Genomic DNA, 14,121 nt, shown 5'->3' with positions numbered 1-14,121 from the left:
ATAGTTTCTTTAAAGTGGAAAGGGGAGTGTTGGGCATGCTTTCTCTCTTCCTGTCTCTCTCTGACAGATACTCTCTTCTGTTACCTGACATGGGTTAGGTAACACTTTGGATGTTGCCAGATTTGTCTCGATCACCTTTGTTATCTACAGGAAACCTGTGTCTGATCACTATCTTTGTATAAACAAAAATGCTTCATCCTCTTAATCCCTTTCTTCTTGTGTGGTTGGATTTTCTCCTCTTCTTTTTTTCTTTGTTAAAATGCTGTAGCAAATTCTTCAGAGTGAGGTGGAGATACATTTGCTGTCTAATGAAAGTCAAAGTATAAGTCACTAAAGCAATAAATCCTTGTTGTTGATAGCATAATTACCCCTTTAATATAGGTGTTTTCCTGCCCCACTTCTGTTGCAGTTAATTTTTAATGTTAACACAATAGTGAAACCCACTGATTGTTGTCAGAGCTCACGATTTAAACATTTTGAACACAGAACAGATTTTTGATATTTGTGTCTCTTCTCTTCTACTTCAGATTGAGTTTTGACTTGACAGGGTTGCAAAGTGGCTGATGACAGTACATTCCAGAAACTTGGAGGGCTAGAGTAATCTGACTCTGTGTGTGTTTGTGTGGGTGGGTGTAGGGTGTTGCTTTTGTCAGCAAACTGTCATTAATTAATAAAACAGTTTTGCATCTCTGAATGTCTTGCAAACATTTGCTTGGCCCACATTTATTCAGTAATACAGTGTCTACACACACAAAAACACACAGACAGTAACACAGTGCCCACATCTGACCAACTATAAATCAACTGCAGAGAGGTGGTTGACAAGGAGGAAAACCCCCTTTTCTCTCTATACCCACCTCTCCCTCTGGCTCACTCCCTCTCTTTCTCACAGCATTTTTCTATGACAGCACCAAATACAGAGATGTCCTTCCTCCCTTCCTACATTCCTGCAAGGCATTTACCGCATGAAGGTCAGTGAGCCGTGAGATTAAGGATTATTCTCATAGTTTTCCCTATAGTGAAAATCCAACACCGGCATATACTATTTCAATAATAATCCACGACAGACATAACTGCAGTAGAACATCACCTAGATCAGTCAGCCATCAGAACCTTGTCCATGTCAAACCTGCCATGTCATATCCAGTTGCTGCTGCAGCCACTAACAATTTCTGACACTGCTAAATGTCACATCCATATCCAACAAAACTTTCATCGTTAATGACATTATATGCAACAACAAACTTGATTGCATTATACTCACAGAGACCTGGTTGGATGAAACTGGTAACAAAGAGTTGACAGAATTTCAATGTTGTACATTGCGCAAGATGCAACGGAGGGGGCTATAATTTAAGCTTTAATAACATTTCTTTTGGCAATTTCTCATCCTTTGAAGATGTTGTTGTTTGTAAATCTGTATCCTCTACACTACTAATAACACTGTATCACCCTCATAAACACTGTTTCCTGGAGGAATTTAGTGAGTGTCTATCCAAAATCTTTGTTGAATTTGACTGCATTGTCATCTCAGGGGACTTCAACATTCATACTGATAACCCCAATCCAGATACAAAACAGTTCACTGATCTCTTAGAATCACTCACAACATGTTACAGGGCCTACTCACAAAAAAGGCCACCCACTTGACCTGATTATCTCAAAGGGGCTAAATATTACAGTTACATCCATTGTAGATGTTGGCATCTCAGACCACTTCTGCATATTTTTTAATATGACCTGGCTCCCTAAGCACGACAGTGCAGTCAGAACCACACTTAAGCGTTTTATCCATGAAAATGCAATAGGTATGTTTATCAGTCAATATGCTGATACAGCAACCCCCACCCTGGCTTCATTCAATGCCATGGTGGATAACTTCAACTGTGTTCTTGGTCAAATTATTGATAGCATTGCAGCCACAAAAATCAATCAATCAAATCAATCACCTTGGAGAAATGGGGTAAGAATAAGAATGCTTAAGAGAACCTGCCGGAAGACTGAGCGTAGGTGGCAGAAGACCAAGCTGCTGGTCCACCTCGAAATCTTTAAAAGTGCACTTAAGAGCTACAACAATGAAATGAAAACATTTCTCAGATAATACATAATAACCAAAACAATGCTCAATCTCTGTTCTCCACTATTGATAAACTGCTAAACCCAACAAGATCAATGCCTGCCGAGATCTTCTTGTCTCATCAAATGTCATGAATTTGCCACCTTCTTCCAGGAAAAAGTCGCTGATATTAGGAAAAATCTAACAATTTCATATACTAATGGATCTGGGCTGCCTCTGCCCCTACATCATTATACCACCATGGAAACAATGCATCATTTTCCACCTACTACCGCTAATGATTTAGTAGAGGTGATACAGCAGTTAAACTCCTCCACCTGCTCCCTTGACCCGGTTCCCACAAAATTCTTCAAACGTGTATTCCACTGTCTGTCACATGACATACTAAATATTGTAAATAGTTCTTTACAATCAGGAGTCTTCCCCTCCTCCCTCAAGCATTCTGTTATTGCACCACTAGTGAAAAAGAACAACTTAGACCCATCTGTGATAAGCAACTATACAGGCCAATCTCCAATATCCCTTTTCTTAGTAAAATACTTGAAAAGGTTGTCTACAAACAGCTGGCAATTTGTTGTGGGGTCCCACAAGGCTCCGTTCTAGCCCCATTACTGTTTAATCTCTATATGCTGCAACTTGGCTCCATCATACAGAGGCACGATGTATCTTACCATTCATATGCTAGTGATGCATAATTATATATTTCACTCTCACATGGTAACCTCGACCCGATTAGACACTGGGTGGCCTAAAACTTTCTGCAGTTAAACAAAGACAAGACTGAGATCCTTGTGGTAGGTGCTAGAGGTCAGACACAGGAGATCCACTCCAAACTGATCTCGCTGTCTCTGAAACCCAGTGAGCAGGTTAGAAATCTAGGTGTTATCTTGGATTCAGAACTAAACTTCACAAGACACATTACAAGTATAACTAGAACATCATTTCATCACCTAAAAAAATATAAATCCATCTTGTCTCAGTCAGAGGCTGAAAAACTGGTTCATGCATTTATCTCCTCCAGGCTAGACTACTGTAATGCCCTTCCTGCTGGACTCCTCATAAAGACTGTGAGATGGCTCCAGCTCATTCAAAATGCTGCAGCCAGAGTACTCACTGGAACAAGAAAAACATATTACTCATATATTTAGATCACTTCACTGGCTTCTGATAAAATGCTGAATTGATTTCAAAATATTGCCCACTGTTCACAAATCCCTTAATGGTCTAGCTCCTAAATACATCTCTGATCTGCTCACTGCTTACAAACCCTCAGATCATCAGACACTGGTCTCCTAACTGTACCCATGATCAGTAGTAAATCTGGTGACAGTGCATTCAGGTATTACGGGCCCACTCTCTGGAACAAACTGCCTGATGATATAAGATGTACCACAACTGTGTCACCTTAAGACCTACCTGTTCTCTCAGGCCTATGACTAGCTAGTGCTTCTGTCTGTCTGCCTGTCTGCCCGCCATCGGTCCCTCTCTCTCTCTCTCTCTCTCTCTCTCTCTCTCTCTCTCTCTCACTCTCACTCTTTTTGGGTATATGTGGGTGGGTATGTTTATGTTGGTGGGTGGGCAGGGGATGGATTTATGGATGAATTTGTTTTTCTTTTAATATGTATTTCAATATGTATTCATGTCTTATTTTATTTTGTTCACATTTGATGAATGTGAATGAGCTTACATTGACTTGACTTCCTCCTCCCTTTTTTCTCTCTACTTAATTTCTCTCTGTCTTCTTCCACTCTTCTTCTATCCTCCCTCACTCTCTCTCTGAAGGCTTTAGGGCTGTGCCTCTGGGATTATGACAATGAGGATTTTGTTTTGAGCATCTGTGGCTCCTTGACTTGTTGAGGAATGACTAAAGAGTAAAGCCCAGACACTTTATGTCATAGGTGTTGAAATGGCTAATACCGCAATGGCATTACTGTTAGCCAGGGTGCTGGCTTATGTGCTGCACTCCATTGCAGACTGAGGACTAGAGCCTAGAGCTGAGCCATTTATTTTTGTTTCATGATGTTATGTTATGGTATGATATATAACGCTAATCTGTAGTGTGGTGGTATTGCATCAATCACACAGTTAAAGGGCTTCAAAAGAACAAATGAAGGAAACTAAACACGTTTGCAAAAATTATTATGGCAGGTTACAATTTCTAAACTAGCAACTGACTAGGCCTGAGGTAAACCTAGCTAAGCCTGCATCAAACCTAAACTGGTCTACTTTTCTGCATTGTGGAGATAGAGTTCCCCTAGTCACAGTTTGTTGTTTGCAGTTTGTTGAAAGAAAAATCCTTTGTCAGGGCATGATGACAATATCATGCCCAGTTGAAGACTTTAGCCAAAAAAGTATGATTGAAGGGATCAAGTTCCCTTCCTGAGATTTTTTCCCTCCCTTAGCAAGAATACATGACAGCTGAAAAGAATGAAATCAGGACTCATGCCACATCTGAGATGCTGACGTGACACACATTTGTTTATTGTTATTTCATTTACACTGTAAAAATCACATTGAAATAGCATTAGCCATCATCTGTCATTGCTTTTAAACCATAACCAATATATAATGCATTATTTTTGTGCCATATCAATGCATGCAATACATGACATGTGTAATAATGTAGGGCAATGTAATGGAAAAATGGAGCAGTGACTCTTCAAGCAGCCTGCTCATACCTTTTGTTATTTCCACTCGACAGCTGTTGTAAATGATCACCAATCATTGTTGACATTGCTGAATTGGGCTTTTGACATCACAGCATCAACATTTTTAAATGTTTTGAATAAAAAAGGTGAATTTTGTCAGCATGAAATCCTATGAAACATGATACAAAATGTAAAGGTAATGGGCTTAGGGTAGAGTAATAAAAGTACACATTTATACTGCTTATTAATACAGTCTTCCAGCAATGCTGTATTGTAAAGCCAATAAATAAAACAAACAATACTGTACATGGGTCACACAATTCATTTGTTCTTTCCTGAAACTTGAGGATTTCACATTGAGTTGGTGACAGAAGACAACGTTGTAGCACCACTGAGTATGAAAGTCAGTTCACACAGCCTTGACCCATCTCAGAATAGTTCTCTCATGTATGATGCATTTAGTTTTTTCTTTTACATGACATTACAAAGCTTCCTGCTATTGTCCAGCTATTGAGGAAGCCCACTTTGATTATTCCGACCCTGTTTTTTATCAAGCCTTAGAGTAAAATTCTTGCTTGTTTCTTTGAAACTTCCCTTTTCATTATCAGACCCCAGATTTCCAATTGATCACGAATTGCAGTGCAGACTGGGCGCATCATATGTTGTTGCGTGGCAGTGCCTGAAACCTCGTCAACCGTTTTTCTCTGTTGGCCTGCCTTTGGTTGACTGGAAGATGTTGGTTGTCCTGGGTACAGATCTGTTCAATTACATATAGTATATAAACAAAGCTGGGATTTTTCAGGTTTTCAGTTTCATTTGGACATGTCAGTCCTACTCGCTTTAATCAAGATTCCCATTTAGCTAGTTCTTCCTCATAATTCTCTCCTTTATTTGTACTGTCCTGATCACATTCCTGTGTAGTGCTGTCAGCATCAAGTTCTTGTATCCAGATGTCCGGCATCACAGGGAGAAGAAAGGGCACTGCAACTCTCTTGCACTTCCATTGAAATGCCATTTGTTTTTCAGTGCTCGCCACACGCTTATAGCAAAACCACTGTCTTTTCAAGCATGGACGTCAAATATAGTCTTTTGTCTATCTAACTACCTATCTGTCTGTGTCACAGACAGAGTCACTCCGTATGATTATAGGTTTGAATTTGAACAGGATTGGCAGCACTGCTTGCCATAGAACTTGTGGCTGCAGACTCCGTGCTGGGGCACCAGGTAACACCAGTTGAAGTAATCCCTACATGTAAGGTCTGTGGAAAAAAGGGGGAAAAATGACTCATGAAAGCTTGTTTCTATTCTGACAGGGTATTTTAAGATAACTCTATTCAGACTACACATTACATGAAGTGCAGTTTTAGTTTGTATACAAGCATCAAAGTAGCACTACATTATGTTAGAGCTTCAGTACCTTTCTTCTCAGGTTGTGGGCAGAAGTTGGTGTTGCAGGCCTGGGACATTGAGGGTTTAAGATGGAGGGCACAGCCAGGAGAAGGCTTCCCTTGGACCAGACATTGGACCGTCCTGGCCTGCACTCCTCCTCCACATGTCACTGTGCACTGTAGAGTACAGAGAAACGAAACCTTGATGATGGATACTATGAATATCATGAACTATGAATAACACATTCAATGCTCCCTCTCTTGTCAAACTTATAAAGTAACTATTAACAAAGCAGAAACTCTTCAGACATATAATGCAATGCAGTGCTCCTTGCATAGTTCAGCTATGTAAACCTGCTCTAAGTTAACGTACCTGAGACCAAGGAGATGAGTGCCATTCTGCTCGAGGTGGAGGTTGAGGGAGGGGTTGAGGTGGATAGGTGCGATGATACATGCTCCATCGGTGGACTGGTGGGGTAGTGCGGACGGGGCACTCAGCCAGGATGCAGGGCCTCTGGAGCTCTACTGCGGGCTTGGGGACATGGTGGCACTTCTTGGCAGCAAGCTCTCTGTATTTTCCTGCAGTGTCCTGTATTATGGAAACCCAAAATATTTGTGCGAGCTACAAGATGTCACTGTATAACACCAATCCCTCAAGAAAACTATTCTGTGCAATAAAATCTATAGCGCTGTATGTATTTCACATACATAACAGTAAAGAAAAAAAAGGAAAACCTAAATTATAACAAATGGAGATTTAAAGAGATGAGAATTTAAAGTAGCAAATTGTCACAATTAATGTTTAAAGTTATTTATTAACTAGGAATAGACATTTTGCTATATTTAAGTAAATGAAGTACACAGTACAATACACACCTTCTCTGCACATTTGATGAAGCGTGCCTGATAGCCACGACCACATGTTACTGAACACTGGACGATCAAAGAAGGAAAGAAGAAAGAAAGAGAAGAAATGGAGAGAGAAAACATATTTACATTAGCTAAAAAAATTATTTTACATACTGCATTACTACTGCAGTATTTATTTTGATTTCATATTTTTTTTTACAACTGCTCTTGAATTACCTCTTGCCACGTGGAGACAAACCACTGGACTTTGCGTTGTTTCTGGCAGCGTTTGATGAAACAGGATTCTTGACTGGCGGGTTTCGGCAGGCCCGCACACACACTGTCTGGCAGCGTGTGAGTCTGGGCACCTGGGTTGGTGCTCGTACACAGCACTGTCCTCTTCCTCAAGCCGTTGCCACACTTACGAGAACACTGCCACATGAACAGAAACATGATAATGATAAAAGTTTATGTCCTGAAATGCCTTAAGCTATACCTTTGTCTTTTTGACTGGTAGATCATCTGATTATGACAAATTTTTCTAGTACATTTGTAGTACATCCATTATATTATTATTTCCTCTATAAGTAAGGATTTGTCAAAATGAATTCAAGATTTGACATTTAATGTAGCTATTAAATGACAATAGCACAGAAAAAAATGTCAGGCCAAGGATCTTAACAAGCCAGCTATGCACAGAAAGCATTTTAGCATGGCAACAATATATTCACATTCTCCACACAGTGACTTATTGTGCTTTACTACCTTAAAAATTCCTTTAAGGTAGTCCAACATTTCCCCCAATATTCATTCTGATCCTATGCACAAATCTTATGGCACCGCCTAAATCAAAATCTTGAAAGTGTTTCACCACATCCAAGAAACAGGGGGCTGTGACGCACTACACCAGTGTACCAGGGAGGAAGTAAACTGGACACCATTTGTGGCAGGTAGTTGAGGATATTTGGGGTAAAATGGCAGTTAAAAAAGTTTAACAGTGAGACAAGTCACCACGCACAATGTATAGGAGTTGGACAGAGAACAAAACACAAGAGGTCTCAGTGGGCACATTCATAGTTTAAAGCCACTGAGATCACTGTCATAAAATGTGGTGAAGCCATCAATGCTAGGGTTCACTTAACAACACAGTGTGTAGAGCTCTTTAGGCTGAATGGCAAGTGTGCAACTTTGAAGTGCTTTTTTCTGCTGTGGATAACTACGACAGCAGTATGCCTGTACTGACTTACATATGTGTAAGCACATTGAAAATTCCCATTCTTACACGGCGGTGGCAGATCACTTTCACACATGCCTACCTGTGACCACGGCCCAGTGCTCCACACTGCTGGACAGCTGTGTGTGTTGCAGCCCTGCCTCCTGGCTGGGGTGGGCTGGGCACAGTGAGAGTCGGCCAGGTCGTCTACCTTGGTCTGGCTGATTCTCTGGACGCACTGGACCTGCCGCGTCTGCTGCCCTCCTCCACAGCTCCGGCTGCACAGCCCCCACTCTCCTACAGACCAGCTGGGACAACACAGCACAAACCCGCTGAGTCAACATGCACAGCGCCTCAATCACTCATTCAGACAGGCCTGCGGGAGTTCACAAATGACACAATAATTCTTCTTCAAATGCTTCAAAATAGAAGTGACTGTAAAACCAAGAATTTACTGTATGTATAACAAAAGTTTAAATGGCTCTTAACTCTTTTGAAACATGTATTTTTCTTCATTTACAGGAGCAAAGCACCTTTTCACAGACACCTTGGCAGACAATACCAATAATGTGAGTAATAAATATAAAGATGAAAATAGGAGAATCCATCTCTGAGACAGTCTTCTTATATCGCTGACCTCAGACACGTTGGAGTGTTGCAGGCCAAACTCTATAGGGTGTTGGACATTTGTTCATGGCTGGCTGGCTTCAGAGCAAGTCAGAACAGCCGAAATACCAGGCTTTAAAACTGTAACTTAAACCTCACTGCACAGTTTTAAACCCCCTCCTTGCCTAAACTCTGCCTTCATCACCACTAAAAACTAAACATATAACCACATATCTATCTCATAATTACCTCCATTTGTAATGTATACTCCTAACATATACATATGTTGCCAATACAAAAACATGGCTTTATCAAGATATATATTAAGCATCCTTCATATTAATGCATCTTAGACACACAACCCTAATGAGTGATCAGTTTGGGACAGTGCAGTTTATGTTATTTTTAGTGCATTTTGTTCAACACTGTGCCTTGGTAGACCAGATGTCTAAGTCGCCTAATCCCCAAGCCTCCAGTTCCTTCTCTCTTCCTCAAAGCTTCATTGCATATATCCCAAGTAACCCCATACTCAATGTGCAGGCAGCTCAATTCCTCATCACACACTCTGTCATCCTCTCCCTAACTTCACCCCAATGTACCCACCCAGCCTCCTAAGATCTACCCCAAACAACCCAAAAACATTGCTGTCAGCACATCAAGTTGTATATATTAACATTTTAAACTTTATTTGTAATAATTTGGTGCATCACTTGCTTGGAATGTTGTATAAGGAGGATGAGATTAGAGAGTATAGCTCTAAAGGGCATAATACATGCACTATCGAATCTAAATAAATACAGATGGAGAAATTCCATCTGGTCTTATATATGTTATGGCTTGCCAGGATGAACAAACACACTGTAGTATCATCAAAGGATGATTTAAGGGAGGATGAGGGGAATGTAGAGATGAAAATTTCTATTAAGCTATTTACGTTAAACATTTAACGAGTGATCAACACATACATGTAAGATATTTAACATGCTGGCATGATATTCATTGGCCCTTGGCACAGAAATAGGAGCTCATGGTACCATTAAATACATAAATAAATGCAAGTAGAAGACCAGCTAAAACAATTTTTAGACCCACATTGTGTCGTTTTTTGTCCATCTTCATATTTGGACACATTACGCTTACATTGTTGGCTTCAAGAGAGAGGAAATTCAATACATATTGTATTTCTTGTTTTGTATTTCCCCGTAAATATTTAAATACTTAAACTATATAGGATTTCTATGATGTAACACACAAGCTTGTAGTGGTTAGCTGATATTGTGGATTTATTATGTAAGAACATTTAACAACTTGCAGTATGACATCATACTGGCATACTTAATAAAATCTTATTTTGGCTGTCTTACATCACTTAGTTACATCTCAGATATCAGTTTCTGCACAGAAAAGTAAAATATAGTCATCTGACCTACTGTGGGAAAAGACATATTATACTGATTAATTCAATATCAAGTTATAGACCACCTTGTGATCTTTGCCTTGACTATTATTTGTATGTTTTATTGGAGGATGAGTAAGCATCACACTCTCTGGACAGAAGCACAGGGGATCAGATGTCATGTGGAAAGGGTGTCAGATAGCCTCTGTAGTCTAAATGACGCTGTCTAGATGCTCACCAGGGGCAGAGTGTGGGTGTTTCTCTGCTTATATCAGTGCACATCCACACTGTGAGACAGAATTATATCATGCTCTAAATGTGAGCGGGCATCGGAAACCTTTTTCCATGATGTAATGCCTGTTCCGTCCAACTTACTGGGTGCAGACACAGCAAAATTAAATAACTGCAGGGCCTCAGAATAGTATGACCTGCAGAGATGGACTGATGACCACAGCCAGCTTGTCTAGTCTAGCATGCATGTTTTTGTCAGTGCAGCATATGTTTTGTCTCAGCTCACAGTTTATGCACGAGGAGGGATCACATACTGTAAGAAACCAATGCACTTTGAAAAAGTTGTCCAGATGCTCAGTGAAAAAAAAGAAACATATGCATATATACTACTAATATGTTTCAGTTCAGTTCAACAAAAATGTTCTATAGAATACCAGACAATGGATACAGGTACAACTGAAACCAGTTCTGGTTGATTAAACCATGAAAGGAAACTATAATATAGCAGGATACACAAATGAATGTGATCATCAGAAACCCAAACACTAAAACAACACTGTAACTATATCATATGATTTAGTTATGTTTAATATGAAATCTGAGCTATGTATACACTGCACAACAATGCTGCAAATAACTGTAATCAGAGTATAAAAGCATGGAAATGCAGCCTGGAGGTTTAGACTGCAACCAATAGGAAAAAGACAGATGACAAATTTTCTGCTGTTACATGAGAACTGTTGCTTTTAATGTTTATGTATTTAAATTTGAAGTCTGGCAATACATGTTGTGACAAAGCTAGATGAGTCTTGAATCCATGAATTCCCAATGTGATGATGAACTGTCATAATGTCATAAAATGTTCCTCTACCTGAGAAAATAATGTAATAAATATCTGGATATTTAAATCACATCACCTTGACAATTATTAATTTCTATGAGATGTAAAATGTTTCTAAATACTGCAATAATACCACTCATGGATAATGTGCAATAAACTGAGGTCCTAGCCAGAATTCATTTTGCATCCTCAATTAAAAATGTTCTGTAAAAATCACCAGTTGATGTTATAATGTGGTGTCATTACTTTAGCTAAACATTCCTTCATAGCATAAACTTTTCCAGCTAGTTCAGAGGAGGATCTTAGTTGAATTTTACAAATTCATACATTTGGCAGTTAAAACATATAAACAGCAAAGTAGCTCTGTAAGTGGCTTGCAAATATCTAGGTCTTCCCATGCTTTCATGCACACACATACATAAACACACAAGCGCATACAAACAGGCACACCTAAGCATCCCCAGCTGTAGATAACGAAGGAGAGATGAGTGTAAACAGTTGTGAGATTACTTTACAGCCACTATTATCACTGCTTCCTCAACTCAGTGTAAACACACAAATCCATTAGTGAGTAAATGCTGATAGGGGTGGTGTGTGTGTGTGTAACCTTGTAAGTAGTGGAATGTGAGAGAGAGAAAGTACGAGAGAGAGAAAAAAGCAAAGTGGAAAGAAATATCAGAGAGGAGCATCAACATCTAAGATAACCACGAGGGAGTAGGGGAGTATCTGTGTTGGTGTACATGAGAGAGAGAGAGAGAGAGAGAGAGAGAGAGAGAGAGAGAGAGAGAATGCGAATTTGAGCATATTTATAAATGACTTTTAAAAGACACAGACAGTGAGACAGACAAACAAGCAGACAGAGGGTTTGTCATAAAGCCACAGCCTCACAAATCCCTGCTGAGAGATTGGAAGTGCTGCGACCCGAGCACAACAATGTTTGAATGACAGCTATCCTTGGCTAGTTGCTTGGTGGTATCAGAGTGTGTGTAGGTGTGTGTATGCGCGGTAGGACAGGGTTGGACAGGTCACAGAGATAAAAGACGTCACATCAAAATGTCCAGGCCATTAGGGTTATGTTTACAGCTGAGCCTGAAGTCACCCAGGTAATGGACACTGCAGTGGAGGTCTTGCAACCAAGCCTGCTGTTGCTCTGTGCAGTGTTTGTGTGTGTGTGTGTGTGTGTGTGTGTGTGTGTATGTGTATGTGGATGGGTGACAGGTGGGACAGAACGGTCACGACTGACCTTACAGGCTTCACCTATGCCTCTGTGTGTGTGTGTGTGTGTGTGTGTGTGTGTGTGTGTGTGTGTGTGTGTGTATGTGGATGGGTGACAGGTGGGACAGAACGGTCACGACTGACCTTACAGGCTTCACCTATGCCTCTGTGTGTGTGTGTGTGTGTGTGTGTGTGTGTGTGTGTGTGTGTGTGTGTGTGTGTGTGTGTGTGTGAGAGAGAGAGAGAGACAGAGGGAAACAGAGACAGACAGTGAGACAGACAGAAACTGTGAGTAATAGAGGGGGGCAAGGATACAGAGAGAGGCTGTGCCCCTTGCAAAAATGGATGCATTTCTTGCAGACAAGCAGTGTGTGTGTGTGTGTGTGTGTGTGTGTGTGTGTGAAGAGGTTGAGAGGAAAATTAAGCATCTGTTGTATCTACAGTATCCTGAGATATGAGTAAGCAGTTAAGTACTACCTGAAAACTAAAAATGAAACAGTCACTGTCTCAGGCTACCAGATAATGCCAGGGTGATCACACACTGTAAATGTGCAGATATAAAGCTTGAATTGTTTGGTTTGTCAGCATAAAACCTACAAACACTGTGAGCAAGCGTTTCCTGGTGTCCTCCTTGATGTATGCTCTCTTCTCTCCTGAACTGTTTGGTTTCTTAACTCCACTGCGATCCATTTACCAAAAGGAGCAAAATTCAATTTTCCATTTTAAGCGTGGCATAGAAACATAATACACTACATGAATTTGGTTCACGTACCATATATGTATATAGTAATATGTCTCTTTGTGTTATCTGATTTCTGCAAGGGTATAGTTGACAGACATTTGAATATATAACTGGCATTTTTAGAGTGCATTAAATGAGTTATTAAAGCCAGTGTTTTTACCAGCGTTGTAATTTATTCCTACAGGAAGTCACAAAGTTTATGGTAATTACTGTATTCCAGTTGTTCCCAAACCTTTTCTGTCATGACCCCTTTGGAGGATGAAAAAATGTCATGCTTCCCCTAGACGAGTAAATTGATTATATATCGTGTAACAATATTGGGGAAACTAGTACCAAAAAGAGCTGAGTAACATGTTATTGAAATACCAATATCATGAACATACATTTCTTTCCACGGCTGTCTCTCATTGGTTTCTGTTGAGTACAGTAAGTGAAAAATGCAAGTTAACCTCTGCTCAAACTGTTTTTACTCACAGAGGACACAAGGCAATGCCAGTTTTTCTTTTCTTCTGTGTCAAAGATCTTTCTATCGGTCTGTCGACTTTACATGTCGTTCAGCTTTCTGAATAAGTCTTGCTAACCAAAATCTTGATAAAAAAAAAACAACCTGTTATCATGTGCCTGAAATTCAGCACTTACGTCATGTGATAACAACTAAACAATCTCCATGACAACTGAGCAAATCTGCTGAGGGAGGCCACAAGATGGGGTTGAAAGCTTTGGAACAACTATTAAGTTGGACCTTGTATTGAGAATTTTTTGTTACCTTTCTGCATGTGCAACAGGCTGCATTTGTGAATTTTGACCTTTGGAGAGTATATATATCTAGATAAAGTAACATTTTACCACACTTGTCATCTTGTCAGTTGACAGTCAGTGGTGATGCTTTCTATTGGTTAAAATGTGTTTTCTTTC

The 14,121-nt window shown here is 40.0% G+C and overlaps 1 protein-coding gene across 1 annotated transcript in view; it reads right to left on the bottom strand.

The window, feature by feature from the left end:
• Positions 1 to 4,529: 4,529 nt before the first annotated feature.
• Positions 4,530 to 14,121, bottom strand: part of LOC122881935 (A disintegrin and metalloproteinase with thrombospondin motifs 16) — a 53,718-nt gene continuing 44,126 nt past the window's right edge. The window contains exons 19-24 of the mRNA XM_044208723.1: positions 8,279 to 8,483; positions 7,200 to 7,394; positions 6,990 to 7,046; positions 6,487 to 6,702; positions 6,143 to 6,290; positions 4,530 to 5,984 (exon numbers count right to left, since the gene is read on the bottom strand). Coding sequence (XP_044064658.1) covers positions 5,869 to 5,984; positions 6,143 to 6,290; positions 6,487 to 6,702; positions 6,990 to 7,046; positions 7,200 to 7,394; positions 8,279 to 8,483 — 937 coding nt within the window. The 3' untranslated portion in view covers positions 4,530 to 5,868. The remainder of the gene's footprint in view (positions 5,985 to 6,142; positions 6,291 to 6,486; positions 6,703 to 6,989; positions 7,047 to 7,199; positions 7,395 to 8,278; positions 8,484 to 14,121) is intronic.

Source organism: Siniperca chuatsi, linkage group LG9 (assembly GCF_020085105.1).
Source record: "Siniperca chuatsi isolate FFG_IHB_CAS linkage group LG9, ASM2008510v1, whole genome shotgun sequence".
Taxonomy (NCBI): Eukaryota; Metazoa; Chordata; class Actinopteri; order Centrarchiformes; family Sinipercidae; genus Siniperca; species Siniperca chuatsi.
Note: the sequence above shows the minus strand (reverse complement) of the source record. Positions and strands in the feature narration are given on the sequence as shown.